The 21858-nt window shown below is 28.4% G+C and overlaps 3 protein-coding genes and 1 non-coding gene across 4 annotated transcripts; 2 read left to right on the top strand and 2 right to left on the bottom strand.

Moving 5' to 3' along the window:
• Positions 1-2059: 2059 nt before the first annotated feature.
• On the bottom strand, positions 2060-11404 carry LOC123292367 (probable serine hydrolase). Its single transcript, XM_044872995.1, has 3 exons — positions 11032-11404; positions 10873-10947; positions 2060-2983 (listed from the first exon to the last, which is right to left on the bottom strand). Exons 1-3 carry the CDS (start codon positions 11183-11185, stop codon positions 2139-2141), a joined length of 1074 nt encoding a protein of 357 aa, XP_044728930.1. The 5' UTR covers positions 11186-11404; the 3' UTR covers positions 2060-2138.
• Positions 11405-12941: 1537 nt separating this feature from the next.
• On the top strand, positions 12942-14320 carry LOC123293259 (charged multivesicular body protein 6-A). Its single transcript, XM_044874020.1, has 5 exons — positions 12942-13124; positions 13186-13295; positions 13365-13605; positions 13745-13910; positions 14222-14320. Exons 1-5 carry the CDS (start codon positions 13062-13064, stop codon positions 14281-14283), a joined length of 642 nt encoding a protein of 213 aa, XP_044729955.1. The 5' UTR covers positions 12942-13061; the 3' UTR covers positions 14284-14320.
• An 804-nt stretch (positions 14321-15124) lies between these two features.
• LOC123291866 (calpain-7-like) lies at positions 15125-20510 on the bottom strand. Its single transcript, XM_044872298.1, has 10 exons — positions 20109-20510; positions 19830-20048; positions 19160-19476; positions 18410-18733; positions 17861-18088; positions 17237-17481; positions 16948-17153; positions 16373-16581; positions 15358-15587; positions 15125-15294 (listed from the first exon to the last, which is right to left on the bottom strand). The coding sequence occupies exons 1-10, from the start codon at positions 20440-20442 to the stop codon at positions 15153-15155; spliced, it is 2454 nt and encodes an 817-aa protein (XP_044728233.1). The 5' UTR covers positions 20443-20510; the 3' UTR covers positions 15125-15152.
• Positions 15985-16056, top strand: Trnad-guc. Its single transcript has one exon. It is a non-coding gene; the product is annotated as a tRNA-Asp (tRNA).
• Positions 20511-21858: the final 1348 nt, after the last annotated feature.

The raw sequence follows: 21858 nt of genomic DNA, 5'->3' as shown, positions 1-21858 counted from the left end.
GTTAATCGCCAGAGACAATTAACTATACTTGTCACGAACGTAATTAGAAAACTAATATTAAGCCTTAAATGTCAATTTATTACTCCCTGAATTTTTTTTAACTTAACATTTATTAAGAATATTTTCTCACTTTCAATTCACATCTTCAATTACATAAAGCATAAAACTTTTCGAAACAAAATGTGGTATTATCTTTATCAAAATATTTCACGACATCAAAATTATTTTCTATTCAAAAATCATACATATGTGCAATGTGGGTTGCCTATAATCGTTTGATATTAAAAAATGAATAAATCGAAGAACAAAATATTAGTCGATTTAGATGTCATGAAATATTACTTGTACCCAGTGAACTTTAAAGTCGAATAACTCGAAAATAATTCATTATCTTTCGTTGGGCCAATGGCTAGTTGTATCCATAATCACATAAACTATTCACTCTCGTGTGGGCTTATTTTTTCTGTCCTTAACTACATTCGTAATTTTGACAGTTAGGTAGGTAGATTAAAGGGCAGGTTTGGCAGTGCCGATACACAAGTGTGGAATACTCATACGCTTTAACCAACTGAGTCACTAGGGGTTGGCAATTTTGATAATTTAATAATTTAAAATTAAGATGGAAAATATAAAATCGCATCCAAGTTTTAACTAATGTGTGATAGAATGAATCTCTTCTAGAAATTTTATACTTTAACAAATTCATACCTTTGGCTCTAGCTCTTTTCTACACCCAACGAATACAATAACCAATGGTTACATACCCTAAATGAATATTATACTTTAACTGTAACATATACAACCACAATCAGTGCACAGAAAATAACCAAAATATTTTGCGAAGTAGTGTGAAATATTAGACCGGAGATGGCGAACCAATAGCACACGACACAATATTTTGGGCACGTTTTTATATTATGAACGACATTTATGGACTACAATTGCTATTGACGCATTGGCTGTTTACGCATAGCATAATAGTCGAATTTCGTAGACAACACGAGACGACTCTGGCCTCATTAAACATTTCTTTAGAAAATATGGCACGTTTATGCTTAAAGGTTCGCCATCCCTCTACTAGACCATTTGTCTACGGTGCATTTCTAGACGTTAATTTTATAATTATTATTATGCTTAAATTGTTTCACTTTCTTGCATGATATGTTTTACAATATAGTAACAAAATATTATTCCTTGAGACAAATTATTATTTAATGATTCGATGCTTTAAAAAAGGAAAATTTTAGCCACACGCCAGCATGGCAACAATTTAAGAAAAATGATCCACGCGTACCATTTCATGAAAATATTTCTTTTACACGATAATTTTTTATCGGTATTTAAACAGACTCATAAACAGTAGACGTTTGACAAAGGAAAATTTTATTATTACCGCATTAGGATTTCATTTAAAAAAGAGGTGTATCTCACTTGCCACGAATTTTCTAAATAAAGAGACTTCACCAGCCCCAGTATGAATAGTAACCTTCTGGATAACTAAATTTTCTAGAAAGACCTGCCAACATTTACCGTAATGTCATGTGATATTTATTTTTACAGCCATATTCAAAACTAATTAGGCGTCTGTGAATTTTTTCTTCTTTCATTGAAGGAGATCAAGAAACAAATTTCTATGGGGATTATATAAAAATTTAATTGATTTCTTATTTAAATGAAGGATATCAGGAAATAAATTTCCAGTGAGATTGTATAAAAATTTAATAGATTTTTCATCATCACTTATCTACCATTACAGGCTTTTAAACAAGTAATACGATAAGTTGGATAAGATTCAAAATTTTCATTTACCCCATAAATAGTATTGCATTTTTATTATACGTGTAAACCATTTCCGAAAAAAAAATTTTCCCTGCCCGGCAGACAGAACTTGGTCCAAATACTGAAATTAAATAACAAGCTGGCGTGTGACTAGAAGATTTCGTTGGAAAAAATAACTACAACTACAAAACAAATTAAATATATTAAATCATAAAATACATATAAATAATATGTAATAAGAATAATTTATAATTTTATTTTCAAAAAAAATTTACTAATACCGACCGAGTCACCTTAATCACTAATATCATCAGTTTTTTAAAACAAAAATATAATTAGATCTACAAAATATAAATTAATTATTCACCTGATAAAAAATTACTAACTATATGTATTATTGAATTAGGATCGTTTAAATGTAAATGATGAGCCCCATCTACATTATGTATTTCAAATTTGGCTGCATTCTCCTTTATTATATCACAAATACGATCATAGTATTCCATATTTAAGCTAACCGTTCTTGTGTTAGCTTTAATATTTAATACATTACATTTAATTTGCTTTGCCAATTCTTCACTTTCATGCATATACATGAAACCTAATCCAAAACTACGCAATCGTACATCAGCGTAAAATAGGAAATGTGGTGGATCGGTACTTGTTTGTCTCATGCCTCGTTTTAATAATACACGTACGGCATCTTTAGTACAATTACCATGTTGGGCATAATGTACTAAATCAACAAATTTCTCATAATCACCAGCTTTTGGTGTACGATGTGCATTCTTTTCGACTAATAGAAAATCGTCAATTAATTGTCCTATTTTTGGTACAGTTTCTTCGGGTGATCGTACAGCTGGACTGGCAATATCTATACATATAAAATGGGATACTTCGTCTGGAAATACAGCTGCATATAAAAATGATATACATCCGCCTAATGAATGACCCATTAAACGAATTTTATCCCATTTATAATGTTTAACTATTCGTCGTACTAGCATTACACCATCCCAGTTTAGGTAATAGTACATGCCAGGTGGAATATGTGACGAGAATCCATGACCAGGTAAATCTAAACATAATAATGAATGTCCTTCGTCTACTAATAACGGTGCTAGATTATCAAATGTTCCACAATTATCACACCATCCATGTATGCATATTATAGGTACTCTGTCTCTTGATCCCCACCATTTACCTAAAAATAGAAAATTTATTAAATCAATATCATTATAATTTTCTTTTCCTAAATAATTATCTAAGAGAAACTAATACAGGGTGGGTTGATTTAATATATAATGGGAAATATTTTATATAATAATCAGTATCGTAACTAGCCATTCTTGAGTCCAGTACAATAATTTGTATGATTTGAAATCATTTTTGGTTTGATTTAGGAAAACAACCAAGATTTATTTTAAGTACACTCGTCTGGCTTCTTTTGATCTTTATAACAAATCATAATTTATATTTTTAGAAATATTGTAATATTATATGCGGTGTTTTTTTCAAGTTATTGATTAATCACTTTCAAGTCACACATTCATTCAAATTTCTCTCGCACGAGAAGTCATAAAAACATAGCCATTAATAATATTTTGAAAGGGTAGACCGTCAGTAAAAAGTATTGGGTAAAGTTATCGTATTCAAAGGCAGACATCTGTTGTGATATTGAATATAATCTAAACCTTCCGGGTCATTTAAAAGTCAACTGATGTAACTGATAAGAGCAAATGTTTTAATATAAAAAAAATTGCAAACAAATAATAAAACGTAATTTACTTAATTCGCCCGTATAAGATGTTCAAGGTTCAATGTAACCACTTTAGATTCGTAATCAATAATATAGGAATGTCATTATCATGCAAGCTAAATTAAAATAGCCATTTATCAATTAATTCATTAAACAAGTTAGACTAAATAACAAGAGATTTTTTAATATAAATGTATACAATGTATGCATACAATGTATCTTAAAAGTTCATCATAATTTAGGGGTGTGTCATTCGTGTATCAAGAGTTGATAGACATTATTTGTATGAAAAATAAGTTGGCAAATATTCAAAATTATAAAATCAATGAAACCCAAGGAACTCTTATATTTATTATAAATGAGATGGTTTGTATGCTTGGATGTTTGTTAATCTATCAAGTAAAAACAACTGAACGGATTTTGATGAAATTTGCACAGATAGTTTATTATCTGGATTAACACTTATGATACTTTTTATTTTGACTCGGAAAATTGTTTGGTTCCTGACGGATAATCGAACAAACTACAGGACGTATTCACTTGGAATTTGGTATATATGTGTCCTTTTATTTTAGAAAATTAGAGTTCCGCACTAAAAAATTAAAACCAAAGAACTTTTGAACAAAAGAGAAGATAAGTGAAATGAAGAATAAGACCATAACGTCAAAGTCTTTGCTTTTAAGGTTGAAATTGCCCAGCGAAGCGGGTGAGTAACTGCTAGTTGATAATATTTTTAATTAGATACACTTTAAACAAATTTAAATAATTTGTAATTTGAAGCCTCTAGTCTGAACATTAATCTCCCGACTCCCAAAATTTTTCAAAACCGCTTTATAAAAACTTTTTATACGCAGATTTTAGATTTTAGAAAGACAACCCACAAATTTTGCTTTTTATATGATTCGATTATGTCGATACTTCGTTTCAAATGACAATAAAGTAGTGCTGCATTATTGATTTTTTTTTAACTGAAAGATTTTCAACTAGAAATTTTTTATTCTAGAAATTTTCCACGACAGTATTATTGAAAAAAACGGAGCATTATAACGGTTCATTATAGAATCGTAATATATTCATTTTTTTCAGTCTGTAATTTATAATCAAAATTTCAATATTGATTTAGTTCAACTATTTTCTATTTTCAAACTGTTATCAATATGTTGAATTTTCTTTTTATAGCATATTGAAAATTATTTGCTATTTTGAAATTGATCATATATGGCGTCTACTGGCGTGTTTCCAAATCCAGCTAAGTATGCTCGTATTATATACCTTTAGTCAGAACTAAAAATCATAATTTAATTAGTACTACTATGATTAGGCATAATTATTCTTATTCAATCTTGAAATTATAAATTTTAAAATTTTAACATTGGGTCGTTATCAAAATAATAGACATTTTTATTTAAATTATTGAAATAAATACATATTTTGCAAATTTCATAACTTCATTATTTGTAGTTATGCATACAGTCACTTATTGTGTGCTTATCGGGTAGGAAATCAAATTAATGGAAATTTTGAAACTATTTGAAATTACAAAAATATATTGTATCGAAAAAGACCATTCACCTTTCTAGATAAAAATAATACTTATTGAAAAATTCATTAGAATTAAATATTCCAAAGCTAAATTAAGCATATTACATAATCGATGCCATAAGACCTTATATTTCAATTAAAAAGCCATTTCCATCGCCCGCATGTCTTGTGCAATTCTAAAGATAAACTTGACACTTGATAAAATTAATTTTATTCTAATCACTTATCAACCATAAGAGGTCAGAATTTTTATTATTTACGTCAAATGATTCAAGAGATTTTCAACTGAATAAATAATAATCTGAATAATTTATGCGGATATTGATTTCAAATACTTTTTAAACGATGGATCATTTTAGCGATCAATCCAAACATATCCTAAAATCTGTTTCAGACAAAAGTTGTTGAGCTTTTAGAGGAAGCGAAGCATCCTTTCCTTGCATTAAATTTGACTTTGATCTTCAGGGTCATTTAATAGACGACTCAGAACTCCAACTGATAAGAGATATAAGAATGATATAAGAATGTCTTTTAGGTCCTATTTCTAATATTTTTCAAATAAAAAACGGTAGTTTTTTTATGAGAAACGTCTCTATACTAGGATGTTAACAAGTTCAAAATTTTTCCAAAATCATCAAACGTCTTTGGAGAGAGATCCTTAAATTATTTCAATGTTTGACATGAGTAACTATATTTCCTAAATTTTTACTTTAATTGGGATGTTAAATAATACTAATAAATTTTTTTTAATAAAACCACAGTATGAAACATTAAACTAACTTTCTAAAAATATTATATTATATTTTTATGAATAGTGGCATCATATTGACGTCATATTTAACATTTCGTGGAAGTAATAAAAAAAAGAATAATATGCAAATATAAATTTGCAATAATATTTCCAAAACAGCATAAAATGATGATTTTAGATGGTTAAATTGTACAATCACATGTGAAAGTAAATAAACAAATATTTTAATTTGTTCAAAGTCCATCATGAGTTATAATTTAATGTATTTAGTAAACAGGTATTTTATATTTGCAAAACTAATACAGAAACATACAAATTAATCATGATGGACTTTAAACTATCATTTTTTATGTTTTTAAGAACCCACTCCACTCCCTCTAAAAGGCCCATGCTAATTGAAATTATTGTTTTCAAATATAAATCAATTAAAATTTGTTTACATAGTGCTTATAATAATTAAATGGCATAATCATTTCAAAATATAAATATGTCGTAATTTTTTTAAAAATTTGCTACATCCAAAATGTACAAACATTTGTAATTGTTACACTCTTAAGAATTAGTTCATAAAAATTATATAGCCAATTGCTATAACTTTTAATGCGGATTATCTCTTAGAATCTAATCTCCTAGAAGCATGAATATCTCTTGGTTATAAATGCTACCTCAAGAAAAAAAAAATCAAAATTCCTTCTATTGAAGTTATTTGGGAAGAATTTTTCCCATTCATATTATGGATATGGGAGAAATCCTGATTGGATAAATATAAACAGTAGTAGCGGAGTAGTTTTCGAACTCAGACATTCTCTTTAAAAAGAGAATGTCAAATTATACGAAATATATATCAAGGTATACTAAGTATAGTCCCAAGTTTGTAAAGCTCAGAAATATTGATGTTACGAACATAATTTTGGTATAATTGTTCATAAAATCAACTAATTAGTCCATTTCCGGTTGTCCGTCTGTCTGTAATCACGATAACTCAAAAACGAAAGGGATATCCAGGTGAAATTACATGCTCAGTTCGTAAAAAGTGAGGCTTAGTTCGTAAATAGCCAACATAGGTTAATTGGATTTTGGACCCGTAGGACCCATTTTCTAAACCGTTAGAAATAGAACAAAAGTTTAAATGTAAGAAATGTTCCTTATAAAAAAATAAACAACTTTCATTTGAAACATATTTTCGTAAACGTCACTGTTTACCCGTGAGGATGCAAATTAGGACAAAAAATTTTTGCTTTGTTTGTCCAAAACTATAAAAGATAGAGGGTTGAAAATTTGCTGTTAGCTTTCTTCTTGTAAATATTATCGAAAAAAGAATTCCAGAAAATACTTTCGAAGACAGGAGAGAAAATCTGCTAATTTATTTAAAAAAAATAATGTAAGGACTGATATTCAACATTTTCTATACAGGGTATTTCAACAATTTACTAAATTGTCAATAGAATTGTGATAGAACAGTATGACAAGTCCTTGAAAAATTTACTAGGTATTTTTTAATGGAAATATTTAACAAAGGTTACATAAGTGTTCCCAATTTAAAAAAAAAATTAAAATGCTAAAAAAATTTAGTTATTTGATTAAGAATTATTTGAATTGCAAATACATAAATAGGTACTTGTTTCAAATAAATAAGTTTACGTTTCTTCAAAATCTTTGACCTCCTAAAAAACAATAAATTAACAATGATTTTCATTTGATTACGATTATTTAGATTCAATTGTAAGCAAGTATGCGAGGAAATAAATGTATGAACCTTGGATTTTTTTTACTGATAAAACTTTGAAGATGTATGCAATTTTGATAAACATATAGTTTTAGCCAAAAAAATTACAAGGTGACTGATTTTGTTACATAATCTGAAAAAAAATTCGTAACGCAGCAGCGAATTCCCTCAGAAATTGAAATAAATAAAACATTTTTCTTAAAATCGAATATTTCCTTTTTAGTTTTTTATTTCGAAAATTAAGCATCTAGATACAAAAACACAGAGTACTTTTTGCTTAAAACTGATCAAAAAAATACAAAATTATTTTAAAATTTAGCCTTCAAACTGCATTTACCTGAAAATGCAGTTTGGTTAATGAAAATGAAATTTTGAAACAAGTGAATGGACTTGGAATCTCTAGGGAAGGGCAGCTGCCCCCTGGCACCCTCTTTGGCGACGCCCATGGTTACAACCATGTGTGCATTTATTTTACAAAAACATTTATTTAATTAGAAAACCTTTAAATTCGTTTTACTTGACCAATTTTTTTTCAGTTAGTAGGTAGCAAAGTACAGGTAGGTAACAAAGTACAGTAGGTAGGTAGGTAAGCAAGCAAAGACAAAATTCTAGATATTCGTTCGGCCTTAAAGGATTGCATTTGAAATGAATTTTTACATATAATAAAATTTAAATATAGAAAATTAAATTTGGGCAAAGCCCAAAAAGATTTTTGCTTAGGAAAAAACATGCAAAATGAAAGACTTTCTGGAACACTTACGGAATTTTTGTACAATATTATTGAAAAAAAAAATCGTGTTAATATTTTAAAAATTAATGTCCGTTATAATTCCAAATAATAAAATTCTTGAGAAATATTAATTTATATATATCCTAATAAAAAATGCAATAAAAAAATATTAAACATTTTATTACGCGGAAACTTATTACGTACAGAATGTTCAAGAACAGCCGGGTATGGGCAATATAGTGTTACGGCAGAGATTAAGTGCCGAAAAATCTTAGCTTTTTTTCCAAAGATTGAGAAAGAAAGACCCCATATAGATACATTAAATTTAGTTCCAAGTTTGTAACCCTTAGAAATATTGATGTTACAAACAAATTTGGTAGGTGTTCATAAAATTAACTAATTATTCCATTTCCGTTTGTCCATCAATCCGACATCACGATAACTCAAAACGAAGAGAAAACGAGCTGACATTTTTGTAACATGTTCATGACGTAAAAAGTGAAAATGAGTTTTAAATGAGCAACATACGTTAATTGGATCTTGAGTCTGTTGGAGCCATCTGCTCAGGAATAGAACAAAAGTTGATAAGTAAACAATGTTCCTTATGAAAAAATAAACAACTTTTGTTCGAAACATTTTTCGTAAATCTCTTTGTTTATTAGTGAGGACCCAAATTAGGACCCAAAACTTTAGTTCCTATTTTCTCCGAAACTATAAAAAGTAAGTTGAAAAATTGAAGGTAGTTTCAAATCTATCTGATAATATTAAGTGGATCAAAAATATTTTTGGAAAGAATTATTTTGTTTAAAAATTCGTTTCATAGTATGTCGAAAAAAAATTTTCCCAATAGTTTTTTTATTTTTAAACTTATCTAATTTATAGAAAATAATATAAGCACTGGTATTCAACCCTGTCTATCTACAGGTATTTCAACAGTTAAGTCATTCAATTGTCTTTTTTCCATTTTTTATTAATAAAGCAGAATTATAATTATTTATTTAAAGTATTTAAAAATTTAAAATATGTACTAGCTTTTTTTTTAATATAAAAAAATTAAAAATTAACAATTACTTGATTATACGTTTTATTTGATTGATAGACATATGATACAATATTTACGAAAACATGAGCTATCAATTCACATGCACTTTATTAGAATATTTAAATTTAAACAATCCAGTAAAAACCTTGAAGTTGGTAAATCATGGCAAGATCGATTTAATAGCCCTAAGTTATTTTATTTTATACAGAGATACACCATAAAGGTATTAAATTTAAAATATTTCTGAGAATTTACTTTTGAGATTTATTTTCTTTTATTCGGGGACACGAGAAAGGCCTTAAATTTAATATCGTGGTAGTAATACCAAAAGATCGTATATTACAAGTTCCCTTCTAATCGATTCTTTTTGGACGTTCAAGGAACAATAAGAGATCTTAAATAGAGCCAATAAAAAAACTTTAAATTTTGGCATATGACCTTTTGAAATTACAATAACGATTAATTTTATTATAATACTTTCTAAATGTTTACTTTTGAGGAAAAACCTAAAACCCTTATTGGACTTTAAAGTTAAGGTCCCAGCGCCATAGTGGCACATTATAAACTAATATTGTTAGCCCAACAGCTGATGTTGATATCAACGTGCTTCTTGGGAAGTAAATAGTAATAGGCATAGACAAAAATGTTTGTCTTTGGTATACATGGAACAATCAAAAAAAGTTGATCTTATTAACTTCAAAATAGTTCGTGTAGCCCTCAAGAGATACGCTAGTGTCGCTCATTTCAATGGTAATAGGGATGATTAATACTTCACGTACAGGAAAGTGAAGTTGTTTTTTGAAAATCTTTATGAAATATACAAAATATAAAATTATAAAACTTCTAATTGGACGGATAGTTTAATGTATAATATGCAAATTCGGTTATAAGTCATCTACCCAATTATATTATGCTTTTTGGCAAGTTTTAAGAAATATTCTTTTAGAAATAATTTCATCACTACAGAAAATAAAAAACATTGGTAAATATTATAAATTGATGTCAAATAATTATATTTATCAATAACAAATATTCGAAAGAAATGCGCCAAACAGAATCAACTAACTATATGTATTTAATACACCAAAAATATTCACTCTAATTGTATTTAATACACCAATCTCCTGGGTCTTAGCAAAAACCGTTATGTCCTAATTTGATGTTTATTTTGATTACAGCGCCCAGAGAATCTCAAACTGTCCGGTTATTAATCTTTTAATTCACTTGTTCATTCAGAGTTTCTAGCACATCTTGTGGTAATAAATTATATGATTTGGAAATGGCAATTGACTTCCTGATTTTAGTAACTACTAATTATGTAATTACAAAATACTACGAAGTTGAAAAGTTAAGTATTTAACAGTTTTATTTGAAACTAGCTTTTAAGGATCAAACTTTAAACCATAATAATTCATCTTCGAATTATAAAACTTATCTCACTCAATATCTGGATAATTTTAAAGCAACGTTCTGTTTAATGACAAGTAAACAATCACACTCCATTTATTACTTATGTTTACAAAATTAATTAAATATTAATTACCTGCAACTGTGCCCCAAGGAACTGTAAATTGAAATTCTTCAAATCGATTATCATTACTACACTCAGTCGTTCCATCTAATAAATAATAAATAAATTCAATTATATCGATGACTGTACAAAAATTTAAATTTATGCAAATAATTTAATAACAATACATACTGGATTTATTGTGTTTGATTTCGATTCCATTACTAGTCATGCCATTTGTAGAATTAGCTGTACAATTATTACCATTAACCATAGCTTTTGTGGGAATTTCCTTAATTTCTTCCGTGCAAGAAGTAGTAGATTCAACCGTTGGAGTACTTGCCATTTTATTAAATTTTATATGTAAATAAGTATTCCTTAAAATTGTAATCACAAACAGGATCACACTAAAAGGTATCTTTTGAATAAATTAACCAATATTTTTTTTTAACTGTTTGACACTGATGATTTTAACACACAATATTTATTATCAGTCACCAGTGCAATGCATGTTCCTCACACACGGTGATCCACTAATGTGCATGAAATTGAAATATGAAATGGAATAGTTTTATTTTTCTAATACTAAAAAAATTTCTTGGGAGATTGCGCATTTATAAGAGTCAAAAAAACGTGTCTAATATACAGACGATTTTTATATCGGTAGCAAATTTTGACAATCCAACAAATTTCAGTACTAACATTGATTTTTCAAGTATAGAACGATTTATGAATTATGATACAAAAGAATAAAATTTGTTGAAAACAAATTAATTTAATTAAGCGGCTTTAAGCATTAAGGGAAAATAAAAACGTCGATTAAATAGTACATATATGATTTAATTAAATTCCAATATTTAATCCATACTTTTATTATCTAGCTTAAGTTCGAATAAATAATTGTAACGTGATTTATTCAGTTTTAACACACATAATTTCTTAGGTGAATAAAAAATTAAGGTTAGGTTTTCTGTGGTTTTGAGATTACAACCTGTACTTTAATATTGAATAAAAGAATATATAATATATTAAGGTTGGCAAGGCGCTATAATCAATTTACTTCTTCGAATATTTGAATTCTTTATTTCGAACGCGTTCTTTGTTCAATGCATCTGATGGTAATGCAAAGCAGCAAAGCAGGGAGCACAAAAGGAAATTGAATACGGGTTTGAAAACCTTAGCTACGCTACTGAATTCTATTGGAATCTTAAAAGTTTAGTACAAGTGTCAAAACTTGTCAACCTCTTTTTGGGTTCTTTCTTTATTTTTGGCATAACTTAGGTAAAAAGAAATTTGTGGCATTGTCAGTAGTCGTTGAAAGTGAAAGCACTCCGGGGAACACCTTACTCTCATCAATTTCTTTAATAGGGAATATTCATGAAATTTAAATTTGGTTCAAATATTTTAAGCGGACGTGACATCATAATACGGGCTTGTTAAATTTGTTGACATAATCTATGATATTAATTACTTATATTTTGTTTGGTATTACCAAGTATTATGTTGATTTCTATTTTTCTACGGCTTTTTATTAGAAAACTTAATGATAACGAGTGTAAATTCTTTGTTGTAAATTTATTTTTGTAAAGTGTAAATTATGCATTGAACTGTCAAATTTGACAGATCGCGTATTTATACGTCATCAATAGAGAGCGCCAAAAAACTGCGTTTAATTAATTCAAAATTATAATGTACTTTAAATATTTTTTTACACTTAAATACAGCATTTTTAAACAGTATTTATATTTTTTACTTTGTTATAACGGTGTAAACAATGAATTAAAAAAAAAAAAACATGAATATTCCCTATTCCTTTAAATAACAATTATCGCCTCAGGTCATTGTTGTACGATCTTTTCAAACCACCTATATATAAGCCACCTATATTCACGTGCAATAAGTTATTAATCTTTTGAAAGTTTTATTATTTGATTGGATTAGATAAAAAATAGACTAATTTATCTATATTATTTTATTATCATACGAAATGAGTCATCAAATAACTGATATTTCACTACGCATATTTTTTTCGTTTTAATTTAGTATTTTATTTTCTTATTTTCTTAAGATTTGGTTAAAAAAAATTACTATTAGAATTCGTATGACATTTAATTACGAATACGCATGTACGTAAAATGTCATTGTTCTTTGACATACGTCATTCTACATGTTTTAATATTCCAAAATATTCTTGAAAATTAGTTATTGTTTAGTTTTAAGAAATGGGTATATTATTTGGAAAATCTTCGAAAAGTCGAGTTACAGATCAAGATAAAGCGATCTTGGTATAGTTGATAATACTAGATTATTTTTATTTTGAGGTTAATCTAAAATCTTGTTTTCCAGCAATTAAAACAAACACGAGATAAAATCAAACAATATCAAAAGAAAATCGAGTTAAATTTAGAAAAAGATCGAAATATTGCTAAAAGATTATTATCCGAAGGCAAAAAAGAGTATGTTTGATTTTTATTCTAAAAATAAATTAATGTTTTAGTATATTAATCATGATCTAATTTTTGTAGTCGAGCGAAGTTATTATTAAGAAAGAAAAAGTTCCAGGAGCAATTATTAATTAGAACTGATAATCAATTAGAAAACTTAGAAAAATTAACTCATGATTTGGAATTTACTCAAGTGGAACAAAGAGTTATTGATGGTTTAAAAATTGGTAATGAAGCATTGAAGAAAGCTCATGAAATATTAAACATCGATGAAATCGAAAAAATCATGGATGATACTCGGGAAGGAGTTGAAAAACAAAGGGTTAGTACATATTTGAGTAGTCTAAAAGTCAAAATTATGAACTGTTTGGGTAATATAACAATTCTGAGTAAAAACTCGATAAAAGTTGCATCCATTAAGCAAAAAATGAAAATGCTAGTAATTGACATTTTGTTTACAGGAAATTGATATTATGCTATCTGGTGCATTAACTAGTGAAGATGAAGAGGATGTAGAAAATGAATATGAATCAATGATTGCCGAACTAATGCCATCCACACCCCGGGATGCTACAGAGGAAAGTCTTAATTTACCAGAAGTTCCTTCTGATATAGAAGAAGTTGAAGGTGAGTTAACAACAGTTTTGATTTGTCAGTTCATTTTAAGATCTTCACTCAATGTGCGATCTATCCAAGATTGCTTTTTTAAAGAGGACATACTCTCTGTAAACTTTGCATCTGCTATGTATTTTTTCTGTAAGAAGCACATAGGAAATCCGTGTATGCGGTTAAAAATTTACAGAGGCAGCGTCTGTTTTAAAAAAAAAAAAAAAACACATCGTATTTTCTAATCAATATCCTTAAAGTTTTGTGAAATGCGAGTCATGTATTGTGAGCCTGTGGTTGTGAAAGTATTAATTTGTTGTTTTTTGTTTTAGATTCAAGTGAACCAAAGAAGGAAAAGTCCAAGAAAAAGGTGGCTGCAATGGAAGCATCTTAAATAATTTTTAATATAATATTATATTTTTAAATAATAATTTAAGAAATTTTAATACTTATGTAATATATTATATCATACCTAATACTTAAATGTTTATAAATCAATATTTTTACCAGAAAATAATAAAAACTCTTAGTAATTTTAAAGAAGAATATATATTTTATATGCTGTTAAACACGACTTCATATGTAACACATAAATTTATCATTTACTAGGGCTCCCGCAAGAGGATTGTTGCGAACTCTGAAGACGAAGGGCAGCACGTGAGTGCTAAAATGGGTAAAAACGAATGAGAAGAGTCAAGGAGACTCATTGAAACGGCTAGTAAACAATTAATCATGTTGAACGTTAATTTTAGCGCACATTTTTTATAATTTGTTAATTAATTTCGTGGAGTAGATACTAAAGAAAATTTTACATCACTTTGAGCACTATTAAGGTTTTTAAAAAGAGGATCACATTTAGTCCGAAGGACAGTAACCTTTTTATTAAATAATACATACTTTAAACTTCGTGAATGGCTTCATTTTGGCGAGTGTGCTAAACCTTTTCTACAACTTGCTTTTAAAGTTCTGCGTTTTTAAATGAGAATGATAACGTCATATTTAATTATTATCGTCATAATATGATTTATGTTATCAATCCGCTATTACTTATCACGCTCATGTGAAGAAGAAGTCACTCACGAAGTTTGAAGTATGAATTAATCATTTAACAAAAACAATACTGTTTCGCGGATTAGTTAAGTAAGACAGGTATAAATTTAAAATGTATTTAATTTATTAAACTTTTAATAAAATATATTCAAATATTTAACAATTCAATAAAAAATTAAGCATTATAAAGCATTTTATTAGAAGTGCAAAGTGTTACTGCAAGCGTTTTATTTGTATTGGACATGATGCCTTAACAGTTAATATAAATGGTCCTTCACAGTTTGGTAGATATGTTGATGGAATAATATCAATAATTCCTGCCGGAACGACAATTTCCATATACACAAATCCAGATCTAAAAAAATATACATAAGAATTATAACAAATTTTTTTCAAAAATACAAAAATTTTAAATTACCTAAAAGCTCCTGAAGATTTTGTATTAAATGGAGCTGTTAACGTCTCATCGTCCACTTTCGTTATTGTGACATCAAATCCAATTTGATATTCTTTAGGTCCTTTTAAATCAATGTATATTTTGTTGTTATTCGAATTTGAATTGACTAGAACAGAATAACGAGGATTCATTTTATATGTAACATGATTTTGGCAACCACCAGCAGTTCGGCTATCCCACTTATCCGCTACCTAAAACATCAAAATTTTTTTAAAAGTACGAAATTGTTTTATTATTTAATTTAACCTTTTGTATGTCTCGTAGGAGAGAAATAAGTATTTATTTTTTCTTTATTTTAAAATCAAAATCTAAAAGTTTTTTTTTGTCTACAATTGTCTTTAAAAGTTCTATAGAATGCTCTACAACGTACAAGATGTATATATAGCTGTTAAAATGAAATATGTATGCTATTTGAATAAAATTAGATAGGTATGTCGATTTATTGGACAAAAAATCTAGACCAAAATTATGATTAATATTATTCAATTTTCGTAGAAACATTTTGCGTATTTTAAAACAAGTTAATAACTAAAAAAAGAAAAATGATATTGTTGCTTGCTACGGGGATTATCAATGATCTTTAACAAGTCTTCGGTAGTATAGTGGTCAGTATCCCCGCCTGTCACGCGGGAGACCGGGGTTCGATTCCCCGCCGGAGAGAAAATTTTTTTCACTCAAACATCACGTTAATCGCTCAAATGAAATAAAAACGAGTATATGTGGCAATTGATTGAGTTAATTGCTTAAATACTCTGCTTATGTTTGTTTTACTTGAGATATTTTTTTCCAAAAACTCTTCGCTGAATAAATTTTCAGCTAGATTGTTTAAAATAGTGCCCTTGGTATATGCAGGGTATAAAAACTATTTCAATGTTGAAATTTCAAAGCCGTACTATACGTGGTAGAGACCATAGAAGAAGAATTTTTAGATACATCCTATGCAATAAGTTTTAGTTTAGATAATAAAAATTGATACCGTTTCTTTGACTATATATGGATTTTCAATTTTCTTCAATTTGAATGGACTTGTTGAATACGCTCTTAAAGTGTAATATATCGTATTCATCTTTTCATATTGTGATACAACCAGAGTATATTTACGAGGATTTGTTGGACCATACTTTATTTTACATAAATAATGTGGACTGTTTATTCTTATTCCATCAATGTAAGGTTCTGGATCGTCTAGAAAATAAAAATTTCAGATATTGCAATACGAAAATAAGCGATTTTATGTTTCCTAATACGTTTCCTTTTTAACCCCCGGCTAAAAACAGAAGTGTTATAAGTTTAACATGCCTATCTGTGGAATCGTAGCTCCTAAACGGATTAACCGATTTTAATTATGTTTTGCTTTGTTTAAAAGATAATTTGATCGATAGTGTTATTAGTCAAAGACAACTACGGTTATTAGCTATGTGTCAAGATAATCTGGCCCCCTCCCCTAGGGGGGGGGAGGGGGTTAGTGTTATCTTAAATTTTGAAAATTTCACCTATTACTTGATAACTTATTATGAAGGTATTTTAATAATTGAAAAATAAAATACTCACTAGGATAATAAACCCTTTTTCCATTATTTTTATAAACTAATACAGTAATATATTCACGATTTTCCTTGAAATCTTCAATTTGCATGATATGACGTGTTAATAGAATCCATACCGCTCCCGATGATTCTTCAACTTCTAAAGAAAACTGTGGATTTTCACCAATATTATACGCATCACGTATTGGACCAGTACCTGCCTGCCACGACCTTTTTGTGTATATTTTTATAACAGTTATTAGTTAAGTACCTATTTGTCGAACGATTTAAAGATTAAGTATGAGTTTACTTACTGATGAATACAATATGTATACTGGAATATTTCAGGATTCCAACTTAAATAAAATACATCGAAAAAATTACAAATACTTTCATAATCAATCCAAAATACACCATTATCAAATTCAGCAGCTGAATATGGATCATATGATAATTTACTTTTTAACATCGGATTCCAATGAACTGTATCTAATTCAGAATAATTTCCTTTCCATCGAACATGTGACCATGGATTCTTTAGTAGAAATAGTTGTATACCCTATAAAAGTTTAAAGTTATAAAATATGAACAACACATATTAATAAAAATAATTTTTATCAACTTCTAAATTCATATTCCTGACGTTCCAAAATTTCTCTTTCTATATTTGAATAATTTCATCTTGATTTCATCTGGAACAAAGTCTTTTGTATATTTTAAATCTTCTAGACTTCTCAGTTTTTATTTAGCTTTTGATTTTCTTGTTAAAATTTTTAGAGACACAAGTCACGCCTATGACTGCCTTCAAGTTGTGTGGGCTTGAACGACATATTCAGTATGAAGATTTTATTCAATAAAATTTGTTTTTTTAACACGAAAAGATAATTGTGTATTAACATACATGAAAATAAACCATGAAATAGAGTTTAATAACTTACATCGATTTCTTTTATATCAAGTACTGCATACGCATGTGTAGAAACTAAACCTGATCTATTAGCTTCCGCGTCAGATATTTCACCTGTAGCAACAGTTAAAAGAACATGCCCTGAAGATAATCTTGTTAATAACATTTGAAATATAGATGCTTTATTAAAGGTTGGATCATTATTACGTATAGCTATTCTTTCTGGAATCCAGCCTGTTAAAGCGTGTAAATCAATATTCTGTAAAAGTAATAATATAATTTTATTAGCGCCAAAATATTTTCTAAGAAACTCTGAATAACTCCGAATTTCTAAACGTTTTTGGACTGTCTAATTCAGAGTTATTCAGTCTACATTAGACAGTAAAAAATCGTTTAGAAATTCGGAGTTATACAGAGTTCCTAAGACTTTTTCAGAGTTAGTAAGACTTTTTAAGAGCTATTAAGACTTATTAAGACTTTTTCTTCAAATATTTTTTAACCAGGGTATTTAATGAAAATCGGATAAAAATTTATTGTACTAGCGAAACTTTATAAATCTTATAAAATAAAAAATACGTACACTATTTGATCCAGGAAAATCATATCCACCCATAACTTTCATGTATGCTTTTTCTAATAACGATACCCAAAATTCATTTTTTTTACTTGAATACGAACATAACAGTTGATTATAACGTCCGATTGGTAAATAATCGTCAATTATAATTTTTCGAGGCACACCATTTATGTGTAATTTTATCATATATTTACCAAATGGATTATAAATTGGACGATTTTTACTATCTCGTGGATAAATTATAGAGGTAATTAGAGGACGATTAAATCGCTTTTCGTAAAGTGCACTTACGGCCAATGATGCAACAAACGAACAATCTGAAATGACCTAAAAAATGTATTAGAAGTGATCTAATCAAAATTTAGGAGAAAATTCATAACTAACAAAATTTATGTGTTTACAGCTCAACTGTTTTCTAATTTTCATCATTTTTGAAAAGTAATGTTTCAGCAAATTATAAAATTCTTAACTAGTCAAAGAACTTTTAATTTCAAAAAGTTTGAGTTATGTTGAATTTGTTTTTTCTTTTTTTTATGTCCTAGAAATTATAATAGCATTAAAAGAAGTTTTGACCGATCAAAACCATTTTTGATACACAACAATGAAAGAGATTAAATTTATTATTTCGATGTCGCGAAACTTACTTCTAATAAATAAAAGTTTCAAGTACTTCGTATTCGGATATTTTAGGTATCAAAAAAATATTACTAACATATTGCAATACCTAAAAATAAGCAATAAAAAATGACTTACTGTTTGTTTAATACTAAAACAATCCACGGTAGGTCCAGCAATTAATTTTGGATCAGGGCTAATATCATCTGGGCGTATCCATTCAATAAAATCTCGTTTTTGTTTTGGAGCTAATTCTAATTTACCATCACGATCGGTAAATGGTATTGCGTAACGAAATTGTTCATTTAAATCCATTGACATGAACGGTACATATTTTATTTCGTTTATTTCTGATGTTAATAATAAAACTCGTTTTTCCTCTTCTGAATAACCTTTATCCCCGCCAGTCACTTCTAAATGAGCACTGCTACCACGATGCAGGGCTGGTTTTTTATCTTTTCAAAATTAAGAAATAATTCAATTATAAATCATACATTAAATCATTTTTAGTTTCGGGGACTGAAACTTGAATTATTTTTCTGATATATTTTGACGTAACATTCAAAAGTCCTAATTTTGGAAAAAACGAATTCAGAAAGTAGATTGAATATAAGAAAAGTTGTATTTGTACTCAATCGGATTTCTAGCGGGTCTAACAAACGATTGTAAACGAATTGTAGAAAAATATTCGTAAAATGTTTAATTTAATTTAGTTAGTTAATTAATTAACGTTTTCGTCAAAAGATAACAGAAACATTTAATATCTCAATATTTGTTCGTCCCATAGAAAAAAATTTAATTCACTTACGGACGGTTGTTGATTGTTTTAACGTTAAATTTTGTATGTTGGGTACAGAATCTAAGCTTTCACTCTTTTGACTCTCTTCAGTATTGATACCTTTTAACTTTTCAGCCCTTTCCAATGCCTGCAAAGCAATGGTTTTAATCTTTTTCATTACTTCTTCATCATCACATTTAAATCCGATACCAGCTTCAACGGCTTGAGTGTAAAATTCTACAGCTTTATCTGAGAAAACATATTATCAAATGAATAGAAATTTTATAGAAAATTAACTACAATAGTTACCAGTATCCCCAGCTTCGTCTGCAAGTAATCCTTGATCAAATAAGAAATAACATTGAGATAATTGTTTATCTTGAGAAGATTGAGCAATTGGGAGCTGACGACTATCATGTATTTGTTCTAATTTGTTCGCACGTTTTCTATATGAATCAGCTTTGGATTCCCACAGTTCTTTATTGGTTTCATCCGTTACTGTTTCCACGGCTTGATCCAATAAATCTGCGGCGGCCCTATAATAATAGGCTGCTGCTGCCTCATGATTGCCATTTTTATCAAATTCAATAGCACGATTTGTTGCATGAAGAGCTTCATCAATCAATCTTTGCACATGGGTCATTATCACCTGTTTGTTTTCATACTAGTCTGGATGATGGATTATTTGGTTATTGCTTTTTAACTGTCATTGTCATTTTTGACGTTTAATGAAACTGTGTACAATATTATCTACTTTGATAATAATTAGTTTTTTTCTACTAGTAGAGATGGCAGTACCAAAATACTTTTATGTAAGGAAATACTACTTTCTTACTATAACAATATCTTACGTTCTTCTATATTATTGTGGCTAAATGTATTTTTTAACTTATAACAGTTAAAACATTTTAACTTTAACAGTTAAAACATTTCCGTCCAGTTGTGCATGTAGATGATGTAGATTTCATATTTTGATAAAGGTATATTCTAAATTCCTTTTGGCTTACTTTCCGTTTATTAGTTCCTAACTTTTTTAAACTTTCATCTCATCGAATAGTGAAATTAAGGTCACATTTATTTCTGCTAGATTGTAAAGGGGCTACCAAAAACCGATCTAGTCCGCAGTCCGTAACTAGGGCCTGGCAAAGAAGGCCCCCATTTTTCGGTAGCTATCACTTATGTGCTTAATTTCGGTACCAAGACTCCAGATTCTTGAAACCTATTTGAGCTATGTTAATTTTGATCACAAATATGAAAAGTATGACTCAAACTTAGTAGGATTACATACTTGGTTTATCAAAATCGGATAAAATTTGGATGTGATAGAGCAAAATTAAATTTTTTGGATTCTGATGACGTCATAAAGTTCAAAAATTCGATTTTTTTGATAACACAGCCAAATTTGATCCGATTTTATTGGAATTTTTTTTGAACTGCACTAATTTTGGGTCATTCTTTTCAGCAGTTATGTCAATTTTTCGGTTGCTATCACTTATGTGCTTAATTTCGGTACCAAGACTCCAGATTCTTGAAACCTATTTGAGCTATGTTAATTTTGATCACAAATATGAAAAGTATGACCCAAATTTAGTAGGATTACATACTTGGTTTATCAAAATTGGATAAAATTTGGATGTGATAGAGCAAAATTAAATTTTTAGGATTCTGATGACGTCATAAAGTTCAAAAATTTGATTTTTTTCATAACACAGCCAAATTTGATCCGATTTTATTGGAATTTTTTTTGAACTGCACTAATTTTGGGCGATTCTTTTCAGCAGTTATGTCAATTTTTCGGTAGCTATCACTTATGTGCTTAATTTCGGTACCAAGACTCCAGATTCTTGAAACATATTTGAGCTATGTTAATTTTGATCACAAATATGAAAAGTATGACCCAAATTTAGTAGGATTACATACTTGGTTTATCAAAATTGGATAAAATTTGGATGTGATAGAGCAAAATTAAATTTTTTGGATTCTGATGACGTCATAAAGTTCAAAAATTCGATTTTTTTGATAACACAGCCAAATTTGATCCGATTTTATTGGAATTTTT

The sequence above is a fragment of the Chrysoperla carnea genome, chromosome 2 (genome assembly GCF_905475395.1).
Source record: "Chrysoperla carnea chromosome 2, inChrCarn1.1, whole genome shotgun sequence".
Lineage (NCBI taxonomy): Eukaryota > Metazoa > Arthropoda > Insecta > Neuroptera > Chrysopidae > Chrysoperla > Chrysoperla carnea.
The sequence above is the reverse complement of the archived record's forward strand: the minus strand, read 5'-3'. Positions and strand labels throughout refer to the sequence as shown.

Coding starts and splice junctions, on each gene's coding strand:
- LOC123292367 (XM_044872995.1), bottom strand. CDS start 11,185: ATGGCAAGTACTCCAACGGTTGAATCTACTACTTCTTGCACGGAAGAA. Junction 10,948..11,031: donor AATCAAACACAATAAATCCA/GTATGTATTGTT, acceptor ATTATTTATTAG/ATGGAACGACTGAGTGTAGT. Junction 2,984..10,872: donor TCCTTGGGGCACAGTTGCAG/GTAATTAATATT, acceptor TTCTATTTTTAG/GTAAATGGTGGGGATCAAGA.
- LOC123293259 (XM_044874020.1), top strand. CDS start 13,062: ATGGGTATATTATTTGGAAAATCTTCGAAAAGTCGAGTTACAGATCAA. Junction 13,606..13,744: donor AAGGAGTTGAAAAACAAAGG/GTTAGTACATAT, acceptor TTTTGTTTACAG/GAAATTGATATTATGCTATC. Junction 13,911..14,221: donor TGATATAGAAGAAGTTGAAG/GTGAGTTAACAA, acceptor TTTTTGTTTTAG/ATTCAAGTGAACCAAAGAAG.
- LOC123291866 (XM_044872298.1), bottom strand. CDS start 20,442: ATGACCCATGTGCAAAGATTGATTGATGAAGCTCTTCATGCAACAAAT. Junction 19,477..19,829: donor AAAACAATCAACAACCGTCC/GTAAGTGAATTA, acceptor AATTTTGAAAAG/ATAAAAAACCAGCCCTGCAT. Junction 17,154..17,236: donor TATACATATTGTATTCATCA/GTAAGTAAACTC, acceptor ATACACAAAAAG/GTCGTGGCAGGCAGGTACTG.